Here is a 17,468-nt window from a genome sequence, read left to right as displayed (position 1 = left end):
ATTTGGTTTATTATTTCATCAATGAATGCCCCTTTACACGAACTTTATACATCTCTATAGCATCCTCCTATTAGAGAATGTACAAATTAAAATAACTTTTTGGAACAATACAATTAACCCCACACTAATATTATTTGGTAAAATATGACGTCAAATTTTTTTTAGGCATACAGATTGATATTTGAAAATAGCAGACAGTATTAAATATTGTATGTTAAGTGAGGTTTAAAACACAACAGCCGACACAACACTAGCAATATGTTTGTTGAATAGTGTAGTTGGTACAGTGAAATAATAAATAAATCTAAAGTTGAATCAGTCAGATTTTGAGTCCAGTTCAATTTTTTTATTTTGACGGCAAATAAAATATTCTCCATACTGAACAACCTTTTATCACAATTTATTTAACTATATACATATAAAAATGTTACATACCAGAAGTCAAAAATAAATAGGTACTTCATAATTGCTATTACTTAAAAGAAATCTCAATACAGGGAATGTGGTCTACACAAGTTGAAACAAATGTTAAATGAAAAGACCGCAAGAAAAGAACACAATGATAATTTTTATATAAGGATCAATATGCATACAAAGAACGTTTCATACACACTCACACAAAAAAGATTTATAATTTAAGCAAGTTACCTATTGCTAATCACACGTGTCAAAGAAAATCTTGAGTGCCAAACTATTTTTTTTAAATAATTTGGCATGATTCTTTGGATTTACAAATATAAGACATTCATTTGTTACCCAGTTCATGTAATATTATGTTTTATTTGGCAATTATACCGAATAGTAATATCAATTTTCTAATTGAACAATTCTAATTTTATAGAACTCGTATTTTCACTTACACCATAATGAATGTTTATTTCTTTAATAACTATTATATCTACTAATAAAATGAATATTATGTCTTTTTAATGTATACAGTACACTAATTGATATAATATTAGTATTGCATACTTTTGCCAAATAGTAATTTGCACTGCTATCAAAAATAGTATATGTGAGAGTAAATCTATTAACATTTAGAAAATAGTAAACACAGCAAGATCATTTGTCTTGTTAAGAAGATGTTTGTTGATTTCATATATACACAAGAAAATAAAAATCACAAACTGAATAGTAAAATAAATCTTCTTTCTCTTATAAAATTAAAAACCCTAAATAAATTAAAAGGCATAATTGATGTCAATCATTCTTTGCTTTTATTATTTTTTTTCTTGTGTATCCTTTTATGGTAGCTCTGTGCAAAAGAATTTACTATTGATATCACAAAATATAATATCATAACTAAAACAAATTTTTCAAAAATAGCTCCTAATATATTTCCTCCGCTTTCTTTTAAATCCTTATTTGCCTTCTTGTGGAGTTTCATTTTTTGTCCATCTAGAAAGGCTTTAAATGGTTCCTAAAAAAAAACATATAATACTAGTATTACGATTAAAGATAGAACTGACCTGAATCTTCTTTCCAATAACGGGTATTAGCACTATGTAGTTTATAGCATTTTCGATTAAGGTCTCATTAAAGGCAATAATAACAAACAATTTTTGAATATGCATTTTAATTATAGCCTTGCCAATTAATGTGGCTCCAAAAAATGTCCAAAACGGCACCAGAAAATGACCACATGTGATGCCTGCTAGATCAAAAAGGGGATTTGGTATCTACAACAAAAAATGTATGTAATAGTTTTTTAGACACAAGCAATATTTCTCTTTAATGATGCACATCACATGGGGGTCAAATTAAAATTATTGAGAATAGAATAATTTACATAAAATATTGTTTCTTTTTAAGTGAATATGTTATATTGTTTTTAAGTGAATATCTCGAGATTTTCAACTGGGACGAGTTGATGTTGGCAGCGGTGAGGTACCAACATAAGGGGGTGTCTGTTTAAATCTATTGTTAATAATCCAATTTCTTATACTAAATTACCAATGATTCGTTAACGATTGAGCAGTAAATCCAAATGATGAACTTTAATATCAAAATAAATACTCTACCCTTTTTATTGGAGACGCGATAGGCATTCAAAGTCGACTCACCAACATTTGGTAGCCAAATTGGAAACTGCCGGTTCGACAAAAAATTAACCACCGGGTTAGCTAACATATCTGTTTCAAAGTTGTCTGTGAAACTGTGTAGGAAAATACAAAACAATCAACTTAGGAGTCCAAAATTCGCCATTTCAAAGACGATGTTGGTGAGATAATTTCGTCAGACCCTTACAGAACAATGATAATCCATTTATTTTCGCACAAATCAAACGGAAAATGGTTCTAATAGGTTTGCGCTATGTCTCACAATGGATATGATAGATAAACAATTTTTCTTGAAAGCTTTTCTGAAGTATTAGAACTATGCCAGTAAACCTCAACCGCCCGATTGCTCTTAAAATCAACGCAAACTAGGCCATCCCTCAAATTTACTTGGATATATGCGACAGAGTTATTGAATTGGTTTAAAATTCGTGTCTTATGCCAACATTTGAACGACGTTCCATATATACACAAACGACATACACATGAAGTGACTTAATTGAGTAAAAAAATAATTTTAATACCTCGCATACAACTCATTTCACTACATGTCAACATTGACTTGCCATTGTTGAAAAAATGTTATCATTGAATAGAAATATTTTATTCACTAGGTTAATACATTCATGTATAACTAAAAGAGTTCTTTTTTGTCTTTTGTGTTCGATGGAATTTAATTGAAATCTTTAACTAAGAAACTGCAGCTAATGTTCCCCAATCATTTATTTCAAACTAAACTCCTTTTCTCTAACTCATAGCTTTTTGAAAACATAGTAAATTTTTATCTGAGACACAAGAAGAGGCAATTCTTCTTCATTCCAAACATTTATTTCAAGAGTTATTTTTTAACCGTCATTCACCAGAATTTCACACACTGAAGTAGAACATGGACAATGAAATACTGCATTACTTATTAAACCATCATTTGTTTTGCTTGATTAACCATATTTTTATAGTCTCAATAATTCCAGGTTGACCCTCCATATTACAGTTATAATGGTTTTCATTAATTTATTTAACTTACACTTGCGCAACCTAAAATACCCAAAAAGCCAACTTTTTGCACTAGTTCTTCGACAAACAATTTTCCTTTGTCGATTACAGATAATTTTTCTCTGTTTTTCTGTTTCTTTTGTAATTCTTCAAATTCTTTTAAATCATCATCCTCATCGTCTGGGTCAATACTAAAACAGTATAATTAACAAATAGTATTAAAAATACATAGTGTACATACAAGTGTGATTATAAAAGGTCAATTGAAAAGTCCCTGGCCTACCATAGTAAAACACATTTTTTTAGCAAAATTAGTTCTTTTATTTAACATAATTCCTTTCAAGGGTGATACACTGATTATAGCGAGCTTCTAACTTTTCGATACCATGTTTGTAGTATGATTTTTGTTCTTTGCTTCAAAATAGGCCTAAGTTTCGGCCATCACCTCTTCATTCGAGGAAAATTGTCTATGCTATAAATGTCTAATTTTCCCAGCGAGCATTCTTTTGAGATCTGAGAACAGGAAATAGTCGCTGGGGGCCACATCTAGAGAATACGGTGGATGAGGAAGCAATTCGAAGCCCAACTCATGGATTTTTGCCATAGTTTTCACTGACTTGTGACACGGTGCATTGTATTAGTGAAGCAACACTTTCTTTTTCTTCAAATGCGACCGTTTTTCGGCGATTTCGTCCTTCAAACGGTCCAATAGCGCTATGTAGTAGTCCCTGTTGATGGTCCTTCCTTTTTAAAGGTAGTCAATGAAAATTATGCCATGCAAATCCCAAAATACAGATGCCATAACCTTGACAGCCGACTGTTGCATTTTCCCACGCTTTGCAGCTGGTTCATCGTGTCACTCGGATAACCGTCGATTTGATTTCGGAGTGGAAATCATGGAGCCATGTCTCATCCATTGTCACATATCGACAATAATGCATATCGTACATATCGCAAAAACACGGGTTTATTACACTTGATCATCTTCAAACACTGCTCCGAATCATTAACTCGTCGTTGTCTTTGGTCAAAAGTGAGCTCGCGTGAATGATATGATGTACACGTTCAGTTGATATCTTTAATGTGTCTGCTATTCATTCAATTTCAATTTACGGTCATTCAAATTCATTTTGTGGATTTTTTAAATGTTTTCGTCAGTAACAACCTCTTTTGGGCGTCGACTGCGTTCAGCGTCTTCGGTGCTCATTTCACCATGGTGTCGTGTCTAAACTTAGCATACCAATCCTTGATGGTTGATTTTTCTGGGGCGGTGTCCGGAAACTCGGCCTTAAGCCAAGTTTTCGTTTAAACTGTATTTTTTCCAAAAAAAAGTATATATGTTTTATCAAATTTTATCAACACGCCAAATTCCTTTTTATTAATTTTGTTTTTTATCATGTATGTGTCAGGTCGGGAACTTTCCAATTGACCTGTTATAATTTGCAGTAATTACCCCGATAGCCTGGCTGCTCTGGCCATAAAATAGGGTGGTAATTCACCAAGGGCCGTTCCTGCGCCCCAACACATAGCTTCCAGTCGTACTTTTGACATTATACTTAGTATCGTAACTGGAATACTACCTTCATCGCCCTCGGCTGGACAAACAATACTACAAAATAAATACAACATCATTCTAAACAAAGTATGACCTGTTTCACTTACTCTTCAGGATAAGGGGGTTCTGGAAAATTAAGACTACCACATTCATATCCAGCTAGTGTAACTGCTGCTATATGTGGTCCTAAATACAATAAGAACGTATGAAGTCCTGTACCTAATCCTACTGATGATAGCACACCTATAAATTAAATAATATTAAAACCTAGAGTCAACATAATAGTGTTTGTTATTTGTGTACCTAAACCTATCCAGTAAAGACACCACAATAATTTTTTATATACACCCTGTACAATCTCATAATGTGGACCCCTTAAATTGACTAATAAATATAATGATAATACTGAGATCGCCAAAGACACAACTAGTATTTTATTGGCTAATATTCTGAAAATAAGTGCATAATACATTAAATATAAAAAATAACATTGTTTAATTATTATTTATAACTTACTTTTTTCCATAATATGTTACTAATTCACCACATTCTTTAGAGAAATACTCTAAAGTTAGAAGTGGTTTTTTCCATAAAACTATACTTTCTCTTTCTTCCCTTTCTTTTTCTTTTTGGCGTTTCTGGGCATCGTTCAATGTATTTTTAGTTTTTCCATTTGCGTTGCTTTGAATGATATTTCCATTACTGGTTGGAATTTCTTTTCGCTTTGTTGCCATTTTATACCCCAAACGTTGAAGCTGTAAAAATAATATTATAGTTAATAACATTCTGTACTTTTACGATTTAAGTTCTATGTACATGCAAAAATTAACGAAGGTGCACTAATAAAAAGCTGCTATATATATGTATATGAGCGTATATGTGATTATATGTGTAATAATAATTTTAAGTACCTATATTTCTAAAAATAATAAACAGAATTATAATAAATATATTTAGATATTCTATATCGTGGAATATCTGTGAATCATTTATGAAATTAATGCGAAAAAAGTTGAAAAATGTGTTGAAGTGATCGATGATGAATGATGAGCGATTTTTAATCAATGTTACTGTGATAATAAAATAACAATAAAACAATTATTTATTTATTTTATTAGTCAATAATTTGATGTACGCTATTACTGACTCACTCAATAATTAATATAAGAATTTTATTTAAATATAGTCTATATATGATATATAAAGCTCAATAATATTAAATTATATTTATTACTTTAATCTATTCCCTGTTATATTAATAAAAATATAGCAGATAATCCAAATTATATACGTTGGAAGTAAACGTACTGGGTTTAAGCCAAATTAATTTATAGAACTAGACATTTAAAAAAAATTACTTTGTACGATATACTATACTTTTCCAAAATATTAGAGGATAATGGGAATATATTTTTATTCAGTAAAATTCTTACATTTTCAAATTTAAAATATAGCAGGATTTTTATTTTGTAAAAAAGAAAAATATTTTGATTATTTCATATTCTGATTGTCTTCAAAACTAAAAGATAATTAAAAGGTTTACATTGAATTTGCAACAGAGTATGTAAATTGTGAAGGTATTTTAAATCTGACACATTTATCTGAACAAAAATACGATTTAATACCAAAAATTTCTATACTCACAAACTTTACAATTATTGGAAAAAACGTTGTGTCGTCATCCATCATGGTGATTATAATAATATAAAAATATAAACAATAACACAATTAATTCACCGCGAGAGAGATAAAAGTGATAAAAATTAAACTACTTTCTTGCGTATTTTTGAAAGCAGCGCCGTGGAAAATACTAATGTAGTTTCGTTACACGCAACTCGGTATATTGTTCCTTGTTGTTTGAATTACCAGCCTATCGTTCTATTTCGGCCAGCAGAGTGAAATTTCCCCTTCCATACAGATCATCCGACTGCCGATCTTTGTACTTTCTTCGTAGCCATATATGATGTATAACGTTGGTAAATTGTATCTTTCATTTTTATGGTATCAACGGAACGGAGAAATTATAAATTGTGAAATCGAAAGATGTTTTCTTGAAACATAAATAATTTGATAAAATGTCAACATTTACATAGGTAAATAGAATATTTGAACTATTGTTAAAGTTTTGTTCAAGCAGAATCAGTATATATTCTGTAATATATGGAAAATTTCATTCTCTAATAAGTCCCTTGATGACAATAAGAGCGCGGGTTCGGGTTTCATTGGGATTTGTTGTTGACCGTTTATAGGCGTGAGCGATAGAATAAGATATGGAGTTATCATCCCTGGCATGCCAGTAACTATAATGAGAGATGTCTTCTGTACACTTTGATCACCCACAAGATAGTGGGCGTCACGAATTGCCAAAAGATTGATTCCCTGCATGTTCTCAGATTACATTAAATAATACTAAAAAAATCCAAGATATTGATATAATTAAAATTCGAAGTATTCTTGCACCTGAACACTTCTTTGCTTATATGTATATACATTTATATATATTGGTGAAAACTGATGCAAATTACCAATGTAAACTGTTAAACAACCCAACCTAACTGTTACATTTTATAGTTTTGAAGATTTCATTAATGTTTCTGGAGAATCTCAACCGGTATTCGGTAAAGTTAAAGTAGTTCCCGTCTGATTTTGCGACATTGCCATTTACAAGCAAGAGAGGTAGAATCCAAAGACCTAAAACAGCCATTTTTGACTTGATTCTGGTGCTGGTAGTAATTCTGCTTTGTAAGGTTAGGAACCCTGTTTATTGCTTTTGTTCTTGTACTGTTCATACTTTGATTCTAAATGATAGGCAGTAATGGATAAATTATCGATTTGTGAATATTGTTAAAAAATATATTGTAACACTTTTAATCTGAACAGACATATGAGGACATTCCGTCTAGGTTCGATCTATTCGATTTTAATTTTGCAAAATGATTTCAATTCTATACCAAAATTCAAAATATTTTAGGCCCTGCGAAAGTAAAAGTACAGATAAATATGACTGGATGTCCTTTATGTAAGTATAAACTCACGACTTGTTGATTATCCACAGCATTAAAATTGATCAAGAAACAAGTTCGGCTCGCTTGAAGATTTTTAACGGTGTGGTTTCCTATTTTGGTAAAAATATTATCACTTTTGATTTTAATAAATCTACAGCTGAATCCCATCTAATGCCTTTAAAAATTTATGGTGATGCTGTTTATGGTTTAACAGTAGATGAATAAACTGAATGAAAATATCAAATGTTGGCTTGCTACGGGACAGATATAAAAAGAAAAATGGCTACCACACGAATTAGCTGAAAATGCAATTTCGAATCGTTTTTTCATTGCGGTTTTACTGTTTGCTGGTGAGTTTTCTATTACATATTATGAGTGGAAATGAAAAGTGCGAAAATGGATTGAATTGGATTGCTGCCAAACCAACATCTTTTTTTTTGGTACGTAATCGATATGTTGCCAGACAGATGGGAAAATATTATAGAAAATATTTTGATTAACGTATAGAGTACGTTTTTTTTTCAATAAGCGCCTTTTTAAAGCTAAAAAATTATGAGAATACATGCAAAAACCTAGTGTATATGTTGAAACTTAACGTTTAAATTGATTTAAAAGAACCTGAAAAACAAACAGTTTTTGTATTGCGTTAAAATGTCTAAAAATATTCATATAAAGCAGTACTTACGGGAATCATTGCTTTTATATATTTATCAAAATTCCTAAAAAGATTCGTAAAAGTATTCGTAAAGAAATTTATAAAATATTGTTATAGAGACAAAAAAGATCAAAGAACTATCGAAAAAAATATTATACAATTAAAAATATACTGCCGAAAATAATCTTACATTGTGTTGTTTGTTTTATAGAACTATAATACGCCAACTACAAGTAAACGAACAATTGGGAATTGAAAATATTTATTGATTTAGTTGTTGTATACATTGAAAAACATATGTATTATGATAACCCTACATAATATTAAAAGTCTATAAAATGAGAGTGTGTGGAAATGAGATTATTATTTATTTTTGTTTATCTTTTCACCGAATAAACGACTCAATTTAGAAGAAAAGTTTAAAAAATGTTTCGATGCTATCGGAATAATAATCAATCTTCTTCAGAAGATTTTATTATTTAAATGCAAAAAAAAATTAATATAAGATCATCATGTAATATACTGTACATCACGTTAAACAAAAAACAGAGCAGATCAGACTCAAAATCAAAGAGCTGTATTGGTTCATCGGAAGATACTCCCAACTTGACCTAAAACCAAATAGATTGGTGTGTCAGTCTATTATAAAGCCTATTTGGACGCACTAAAACAACAAACCAACTAAGAAACTACACGATGAACTTGAAATCAAATGGATTTTGTCATAGGAAATTATCCAAGATTATGCCTTAAAACATGAAATAAGGTTACTAAATGAGGCAGGAAATCAGAAAATCGAAGAGAACCACACCACTGAACTTGTATGGTGTACAAGCCTTTATCTTAATTTTAGATTAAGTAGTCCAATTTAATTATAATTTGGGAAATATGTTGATACAAGTGCTAAATAAACAATCGTAATAAATTAAGACTATAGTAAATATATCTAACGTAAGGTGTAAATTTTAAAAAGTGATATACTGTGAAATCAAATTAAATTTAGGCATTAATTCGATATATAAAAAAAACAAAAATATGACTGAAATTTGAATGTGCAAACAAATGAAAAACAAAAAAAATTAACTTTTGTAAATGGTGGTGCTTCAAAAGATGTAATATAATTTATATTTTACAATATGATATATTATAAGGACAACAATTTTGAGTTGTTATTTATTTAATTTAAAGTGTTGGTGTTGTGCACTTTAAATTGATCTGATAAATAGTTCGATTTCATTCAAAAGTATATAGAACGAAAATACGGATATTTTAAAAAATAAAGTAATTTTCAATTCAAATGTCCTCCTTGTATAACATTAACACACTACAAACTGCTTCTCTGTAAGCGAAGCCTGCCGTTATATACGTATGGTTTCCAACGTTGGGAATACTATGGAATAATATGCGAGATGCAGATAATCATCGCGACTGGAAAGAGCCAATGATTTGGAATAGGATCAGAGCGTTTTATTTTAATGTTTCATAAACAGCAATCATCGTTATGCGGGTTGCTATTTATATATCTAGTCTATATATAAGGAAAAACAAATATTGATCATCGACATTACATTTGTTGTTTTTTAAAATATTCTCCGTGAAAATCAATGCACTTCTAACCATGCATTGGTACCAATTTGTAGTACTTGCTTAACTTCCATTGAGGTAAGTCCAAAATACGTGCTTTGAACGCATCAACCGCTTCTCCGTCTGTTGAAATTCGTTGGCCATAGAATTTGTTTTTAATGCGCAGAAATGTTTAAAGATGTTACAATCTAGCATCTGTAAGCATGATCCATGGTTTGGCAGAGACCGGAACAAATGGTAATCAGACGAAGCAATATTTCCGGCTAATCTCTAACAATTTTAGCCAACGGACTAAAAATGACTGACTGTAGGGAAGAAGTCATTTAATGCGATGCTTAAGATAAATTTTACATTTTTCTCTCAGAAATTGTATTAGAAATTCATTCGTCAGTCAAAGTCATTCGTTTCAAATGCGACAATCAGAACACAGTTGAAGAACAAATTCACAGACTTTTCTGATCTCCGAAAATATGTGGATCAAGATCTTTGAAAACCATTTGAAAAATAGGATACCGCCCATCGGATGCCAGAATAGTTGTGACTGATCGCCTGTGGCCGATCCGTTGCGAGATTTAGTGAAAAACCTTTGGTAGACGAATGCTGGTATACCATTACAACTTCATATTCTTGGAAAACCGATAAAGTCGATTTCTGTTTTCTATCGGGCTCACAGAGAATATAAGTATTCGTTACCTGTATATATGTTATACACATCTTTTGGCGCAGTTTGAACTTATTGAAATATTTGCTTGCACCAATCGACATGAACCATTTTTGGGCATTTGTTGGATTATGAGGAGTTCTTTGGCGCTTGTCATACTAATATCCAAAGATGCCTCAAATTCACGTAACGTATGTAACGTGCCGATCATAAAACCCGATTTTGAATTGCTGTAGCTGTAGGATTGCGCATAAAGAAATAAGTCTAACGGTACTCCTGCAACTTAAGATCGACACCGCAATAATTCCATGGCTGGATAACATCACGTACCTAGGTCTCCACTTCGACCGACGGTTCGGTTGGCAGTCCCAAATTCAGAAAGGGTCGGGCCGCTAGCTGCTATCTTCTCTGATATGCCCTTCTAGCAGACTTCCCATCTCCATCAGATGCTTATTTTACAAGATGTTAATTCGGTCCGTACTCCTCTCAAAGGGCTTCAAGTTTTCCAAAATAAGCTCCTCAGGAGAATTTTAAACGCTCCATGGTTTGCCACAAACAACAAGTCAGCTCAAGTTCTTCTGAAAACGCGTTTGTTCGCGAGCTGGTCGACATGTTGGCAACTTAGCATCGCGTCACTTCCCCTTTTCCAGGGTGAAATGACCTCATTCGTCACTGCAGTCATAACTTTTGCCACGATACGACAGAATCCAGTCGTGTGTTAACTCAAGTTCGCGAATCAATAGAATCGTCGGGTCCTCGTACCCCATAACGGCTGCCCGATCAGCGGGTGCCATATCTCCGAATTTAATGCAGTAGCAGTAGCGATCCACGGGGGTCAACTGTGAGGCGGTTTCGGTTTAGTGTATTGGTAAGCCCAGAGGCAGTCACACATAACCCGGTCCAACTTGTCACCCCAGGGTAAGTCTCCACGACCAGATATGCGTAATTTATTCCACGGCCTGGTTTTAGGCCAGAACAAAAAAAAGTCTATCGGTGCAGTGTTGTCTTGATCGAAATCTACATCGAAAGTTCAATACAATACATTCGAACAATAATTTACAAAATTCACGAATTAATTTCAGTTCTAGTATCAGATGAATTTATCAAGTTATTGTCAATAATGTGCGTAGTTCAGTTCCAACCTTCGTAGGGTGAAGACGTATTTTCAATACGGTCCAAGCTATAAAAAGATACCTTTCTTTAAAAAAAACCCAGTATTTTATTACGGTTATTTAATTGAGTGTTAAAAACGCATAACAGATGCGGCTATCCGTCTCTCAGTGGACCTAAAGTGTAGTGAATACGTGTTTACGTGACCAGACAAAAGGACTGCATCTCATTTTTATTAGTTTTTAAAATAATTTCATCTTATTTTACAACAGTCCTTTTGAAATCCATTTATTGTATTTATAGTAAAAAACTAGTGCTAAAATAACGTAAGTGAAAAATGAAGTGCGTGAAATAAACAATGTATTTATTTTATTTTTTTTATCCTCTGGAAGTAAATTAAATAAAATATTAAAAATTAAAAAATGGCAAACAATAGCGATTCAACCAAATCACCTGCACACTTTGATATAAGATTAGAACAAACAGCAATAACGCAAACTCCACCATCAGAATGGACTACAGTCGTTAACAAAAAACGATTGAGAAGTCCAGAAGAAGAAATCGCGAGGAAACAAACAAGAATCAGTGACTATTGGTTGCAGAAACCGATAGAGACAAAAAACAGTTTTAGCAACCTGTCGGAAGAAATTGAAGAGAACATACAACCAAGCCCTGAAAAAGTTGTTCCCAAACCACCACCAATAACAGTCTATAAGGTAGGAATAATAAAAAACATCCATGATTTATTAAAAACCATTACTACGAACTACACAATTAAAACAGTGAGCTATGAAACAATTAAAATCCAATTGTTCGAAGCGGATCACTTTAAAGTTCTTATAAAAGAATTAGATGAAAGAAACACCCAATACCATACATTCAGGCCAAAATCCGAGAGAACATTTAAATTCGTATTAAAAGGATTACATCACGGGACGGACTTTAACACCATCAAGGTAGCACTAGCTGAAAAAGGCCACGAGGTCGTAAATATTCACAATATACGACATCACACGACAAAAAAACCTCTGCCTATGTTTTATATAGACATAAAACCTAATGGAAACAATAAGGCGGTGTATGAAATCACCAAATTGGAAAATAATATTATTAAATGCGAACCACCACATATAAAAAGAATTATACCACAATGCACAAGGTGTCAAGCGCACGGGCACACAAAGACTTACTGTCGCAAATCATATAGATGCGTAAAATGTGCAGGAGAACATAAGACAGGAGATTGTACTCGTAAAGTTCGCGATGAAAAAGTGAAATGTGTCAACTGTAACGGAAATCATCCAGCGAACTACAAGGGTTGCGCAGTTCACAAGCAACTACAGCAGAAACTCTATCCTGCCTTAAGGGAAAAAAGGCATCAACAAAAACAATCCACTACTACCAATCTACCACTACCCACCAGAACAAGTCAACCAGACATAACTTATGCCCAAATAGTTGAAAATGGTTCAGCACAAAAACGAGAGACAATATCTCAACCTACTGAAACTAGCAACATCTCAAGATTAGAAAATATGATGGCCAAACTAATGGATCAAATGAGTACGATGCTTGGTCTACTCACAACCGTCGTAAGCAAACTTGCCTAATGCCTGAAACCAATAGCTACAAAATCGCCGTCTGGAATGCCAATGGGCTCCAACAACATGCCAGGGAACTAAAAATGTTCGTAATTGAACAAAATATTGACGTTATGATGGTTTCCGAAACACACTTTACGGACAAAAATTATTTGAAAGTTCCTAAATATAAGCTTTATCATACAAATCACCCTGATGATAAAGCACATGGAGGTACAGCCATAATAATTCGAGATGATATAAAGCATTTCGAAAAAGAAAAATTCCGCAAAGACTACCTGCAAGCCACCAGTATAACCATAGAGGAAGCCCATGGACCATTAACAATTTCTGCGATTTATTGCCCACCCAAACATAACAACAAGGCAGAACAATTTCAAGAATTCTTCCGTACGCTAGGTAATAGATTTATAGCAGGAGGAGATTATAATGCAAAACATTTAATGTGGGGTTCAAGAATAATAACCTCAAAAGGTAGAGAACTGCTCAAAGCCATAAGGATAGATAACTTACAACATATCTCTACTGGTGAACCAACATATTGGCCTTCAGACAGAAATAAAAAACCAGATACAATAGATTTCTGTATTACAAAAAATATTGATCCAAAAAAGTGTCAGGCAGAATCATGTTTCGACCTGTCTTCTGATCATTCACCAATAATAGTAACAATTTCTTCAAAAATTACCATCAAAGATAAACCCCCTTCTCTGTGCAATAATAGAACTAACTGGCCCTCATTTAGAGAAAACTTAGACCAAAATATCTCTCTAAACTTACCGTTACAAACTGAAATGGATATAGAAATAGCAGCAATAAATCTTACAAAAAATATACAGGAGGCAGCATATTCCGCGACTCCCAACATTGAAACATTTCCAAGAAAAAATACACATATATCATGTACAATACAGAAAAAGATAGCAGAAAAAAGAAAGTTACGACGAAATTGGCAACAGCAAAGGACTGAAGAGAATAAAAGAAAATTTAATAGGGCCATAAAAGAGCTGAGAGATCTAATCCAAATCGAACAGAACCAAGGCATTCAAGAATACCTAGAAAACTTGACATCAACTGAGGCTGCAGACTATTCGTTGTGGAAAGCAACAAAAAAGCTTAGGAGATCCCAGCAGCATAACCCACCTATTAAAACAAGCGAAAATAATTGGGCGAGAAGCAATAAAGAGAAGGCCGACATTTTCTCAAAACACTTAAAAAATGTTTTTAAACCTTTCCAGTCTCAGCTACATAAAGATGACGAAAATAAAATTACTAGCTTTCTAGATTCGCCATTTCAAATGGATTTACCGCACGAGAAATTAACGGTCAAAAAAGTTAAACATACAATAATGAGAGAGATTAATATTAAAAAAGCTCCTGGTTATGACTTAATTACTGGCAAAATTTTAAAAGAACTATCAGAAAAGGCTATAAAACTATTAACATATATATTTAATGCTATGCTACGAATTAATTACTTCCCTAGTATCTGGAAAGTAGCTAAAATATTAATGATACTTAAACCAGGAAAAATACCAGAAGATGTGACCTCCTACCGACCTATAAGTTTATTACCAATAATCTCGAAAGTTTTCGAGAAGTTATACATAAAAAAACTAAACTATATAATAGAAAAAAGAAAAATTATTGCAGAACATCAGTTTGGCTTTCGCAATAAGCATGGGACTATAGAACAAGTGCATAGACTTGTAAACCAAATAAACGCTGACCTAAATGCCAAAAGATATTGTTCGGCTGCTTTCCTAGACATATCTCAGGCTTTTGACAAAGTATGGCATACGGGCTTGCAGGTTAAACTAAAGAAACTTCTCCCTCATCCGGACTATCAGCTACTAAAATCGTATCTCACTGACAGACATTTTATTGTAAATCAAGGCGATGAACATACCGAATTAAATCCCATATATTCAGGAGTTCCGCAAGGTAGTGTACTGGGTCCAGTACTGTATCTTCTGTATACGGCTGATCTGCCCACCACAAAAATAACTACTGTGGCAACATATGCAGACGATACAGCAATCTTAGCATCCCATGAAGATCCAGTCACAGCATCAATAAACCTACAAACCCACCTGGAGCAAATACAATTATGGTTGAAGACATGGCGCATTAAAGCCAATGAATCAAAATCCACGCATATAACGTTTACCCTGCGTAGAAGAACATGTCCACCAGTAAATATCAATCATCGCCAACTCCCCCAAGCAGACCATGTTAAATATCTTGGTATGCATTTAGATCGACGCCTAACCTGGAAGAAGCACATACTCTCTAAACGGAAACAACTAGGACTAAAATTATATCAAATGTATTGGCTCATTGGGCGCAAATCCAAGTTATCATTAGATAACAAGGTATTGCTGTATGAGTCTATACTCAAGCCCATTTGGACATATGGAATTCAACTATGGGGTACCGCTAGCAAATCTAATATATCCATCATTCAACGGTTCCAAAATAAGGTGTTGCGTGCCATTGTTGATGCTCCGTACTATATTTCAAATAAAGTGATACAACGCGATATTCCTCTAGAACCTATAACGAGTGTAATCCAACGTGTTTGTGTGAAGTACTTCGAAAGAGTGTCAGTGCATCCCAATGTACTCGCTAATCAGCTAAATATGCGACGTGATAGTGAAGTGCGTAGACTAAAACGTTTAACACCATCTGATCTGATTACTGGACATATGTAGAGTTTAGAATAAGCATTAGAATAAGACTAATTAATTAAGATAATATTTTATACAGAAGATTGCTTAATGAAGTGATTTTCTACATGCCATGTATATATAATATAAACAGAAGAAATACTTATTGCCAATAGGGCAGATTGTGGACTCACGAAGAGTAATAATAAAAAAAAAAAATAAAAAAAATAATGTGCGTTTAAATTACAAAATGCACTGAAGAAGATTTTGTCGAATGCCAATTTTCCAATGAAAACGTCAAATTGCGCCTTAGTGTTATGTTGCCAAGGACAGAAATATAAATAGCAATCGACGTATATGGAATGTGCCATTCTATACTAAATAGTTACTTTAAAAACAAAATAAGTTATTAATATCCAATAATACATATACTAACAACAAATACAAACTATATGCGTTCAACGATTAATATGTGAACTTTGTATATATCTAATGCTGCCTATCTTGTTTTTGGAACATATTTCGGTAACGTCTTACAATGGATTTTATTGTAGCAAAAAGTGAAGAGCTTAAAATTAGACCACAAAATATATACAGGATACAAAATATGCTTCCGTGTAACAGGTCAATTGAAAAGTCCCCGGTCTGACATATAGATGGAGTTACTAGAATTAAATTCATATGGTTTTAGTTAGCCCTGACCCTCAAAAGATACCTGTATAAATTTGACAGCTGTCGGACCATTGGTTTGTGAATTATAGCATTTTGAATGAAGCAACTTTTGTTATTGTGAAAAAAATGGATAAAAAGGAATTTCGCGTGTTGATAAAATATTGCTTTTTGAAGGGAAAAAATACACTTGAAGCAAAAACTTGTGTTGATGCCGAGTTTCCGGACACAACCCCAGGAAAATCAACCATCAAGGATTGGTATGCTAATTTTAGACGTGGTGAAATGAGCACCGAAGACGGTGAACGCAGTGAACGCCCAAAAGAGGTTGTTACCGACGAAAACATTTTAAAAATCCACAAAATGATTTTGAGTGCCCGTAAATTGAGTAGCAGACACTCAATACAGACACAGAATAGCAGATATCAACTGAACGTGTACATCATATCATTCACGAATATTTGGGTATGAGAAAAATCAGTGCAGTGGGTGCCGCGCGAGTTCACTTTTGACCAAAAACAACGACTAGTTGATTCCGAGTAGTGTTTGAAGATGGTCAAGCGTAATAAACCCAAATTTTTGTATCGATATGTGACAATGGAAGAAACATGGCTCCATCATTTCACTCCGAAGTCCAATCGACAGTTATCTGAGTGGACTGCACACGATGAACCCGCTCCAAAGCGTGGGAAAACGCAACAGTGTTGGCAAGCTTATGGCTGTATTTTGGGATGCGCATGGAGTAATTTTCATTGACTACCTTGAAAAAGAAAGGACCATCAACAGCGACTATTACATAGCTTTATTAGACCGTTTGAATGACGAAATCGCCGAAAAACGGCCGCAATTGAAGAAAAAGAAAGTGCTGCTTCACCAAGACAATGCACCGTGTCAAGAATCAGTGAAAAC

At 33.2% G+C, this 17,468-nt stretch overlaps 1 protein-coding gene across 4 annotated transcripts in view; it reads right to left on the bottom strand.

Moving 5' to 3' along the window:
* Positions 1-376: 376 nt before the first annotated feature.
* Tango5 (Transport and Golgi organization 5) overlaps positions 377-17,468 on the bottom strand; it is a 37,730-nt gene continuing 20,638 nt past the window's right edge. For 3 of the 4 annotated variants that reach the window (XM_076399107.1, XM_076399104.1, XM_076399105.1), the window contains 7 exons: positions 5,122-5,360; positions 4,909-5,054; positions 4,713-4,848; positions 4,504-4,659; positions 3,082-3,241; positions 1,470-1,679; positions 377-1,420 (listed from right to left, as the gene is read on the bottom strand). In XM_076399107.1, the coding sequence (XP_076255222.1) occupies positions 1,205-1,420; positions 1,470-1,679; positions 3,082-3,241; positions 4,504-4,659; positions 4,713-4,848; positions 4,909-5,054; positions 5,122-5,339 (1,242 nt within the window). In that variant the 5' untranslated portion in view covers positions 5,340-5,360 and the 3' untranslated portion in view covers positions 377-1,204. Of the gene's footprint in view, positions 1,421-1,469; positions 1,680-3,081; positions 3,242-4,503; positions 4,660-4,712; positions 4,849-4,908; positions 5,055-5,121; positions 5,361-6,249; positions 6,498-17,468 lie in introns of those variants that run through there. The other variant, XM_076399106.1, reaches the window with a different exon arrangement.

This window comes from Rhynchophorus ferrugineus, unplaced genomic scaffold (assembly GCF_030347505.1).
Source record: "Rhynchophorus ferrugineus isolate W39M unplaced genomic scaffold, kcgeb_rfMv2 rfM3, whole genome shotgun sequence".
Taxonomy (NCBI): Eukaryota; Metazoa; Arthropoda; class Insecta; order Coleoptera; family Curculionidae; genus Rhynchophorus; species Rhynchophorus ferrugineus.
Note: the sequence above shows the minus strand (reverse complement) of the source record. Positions and strands in the feature narration are given on the sequence as shown.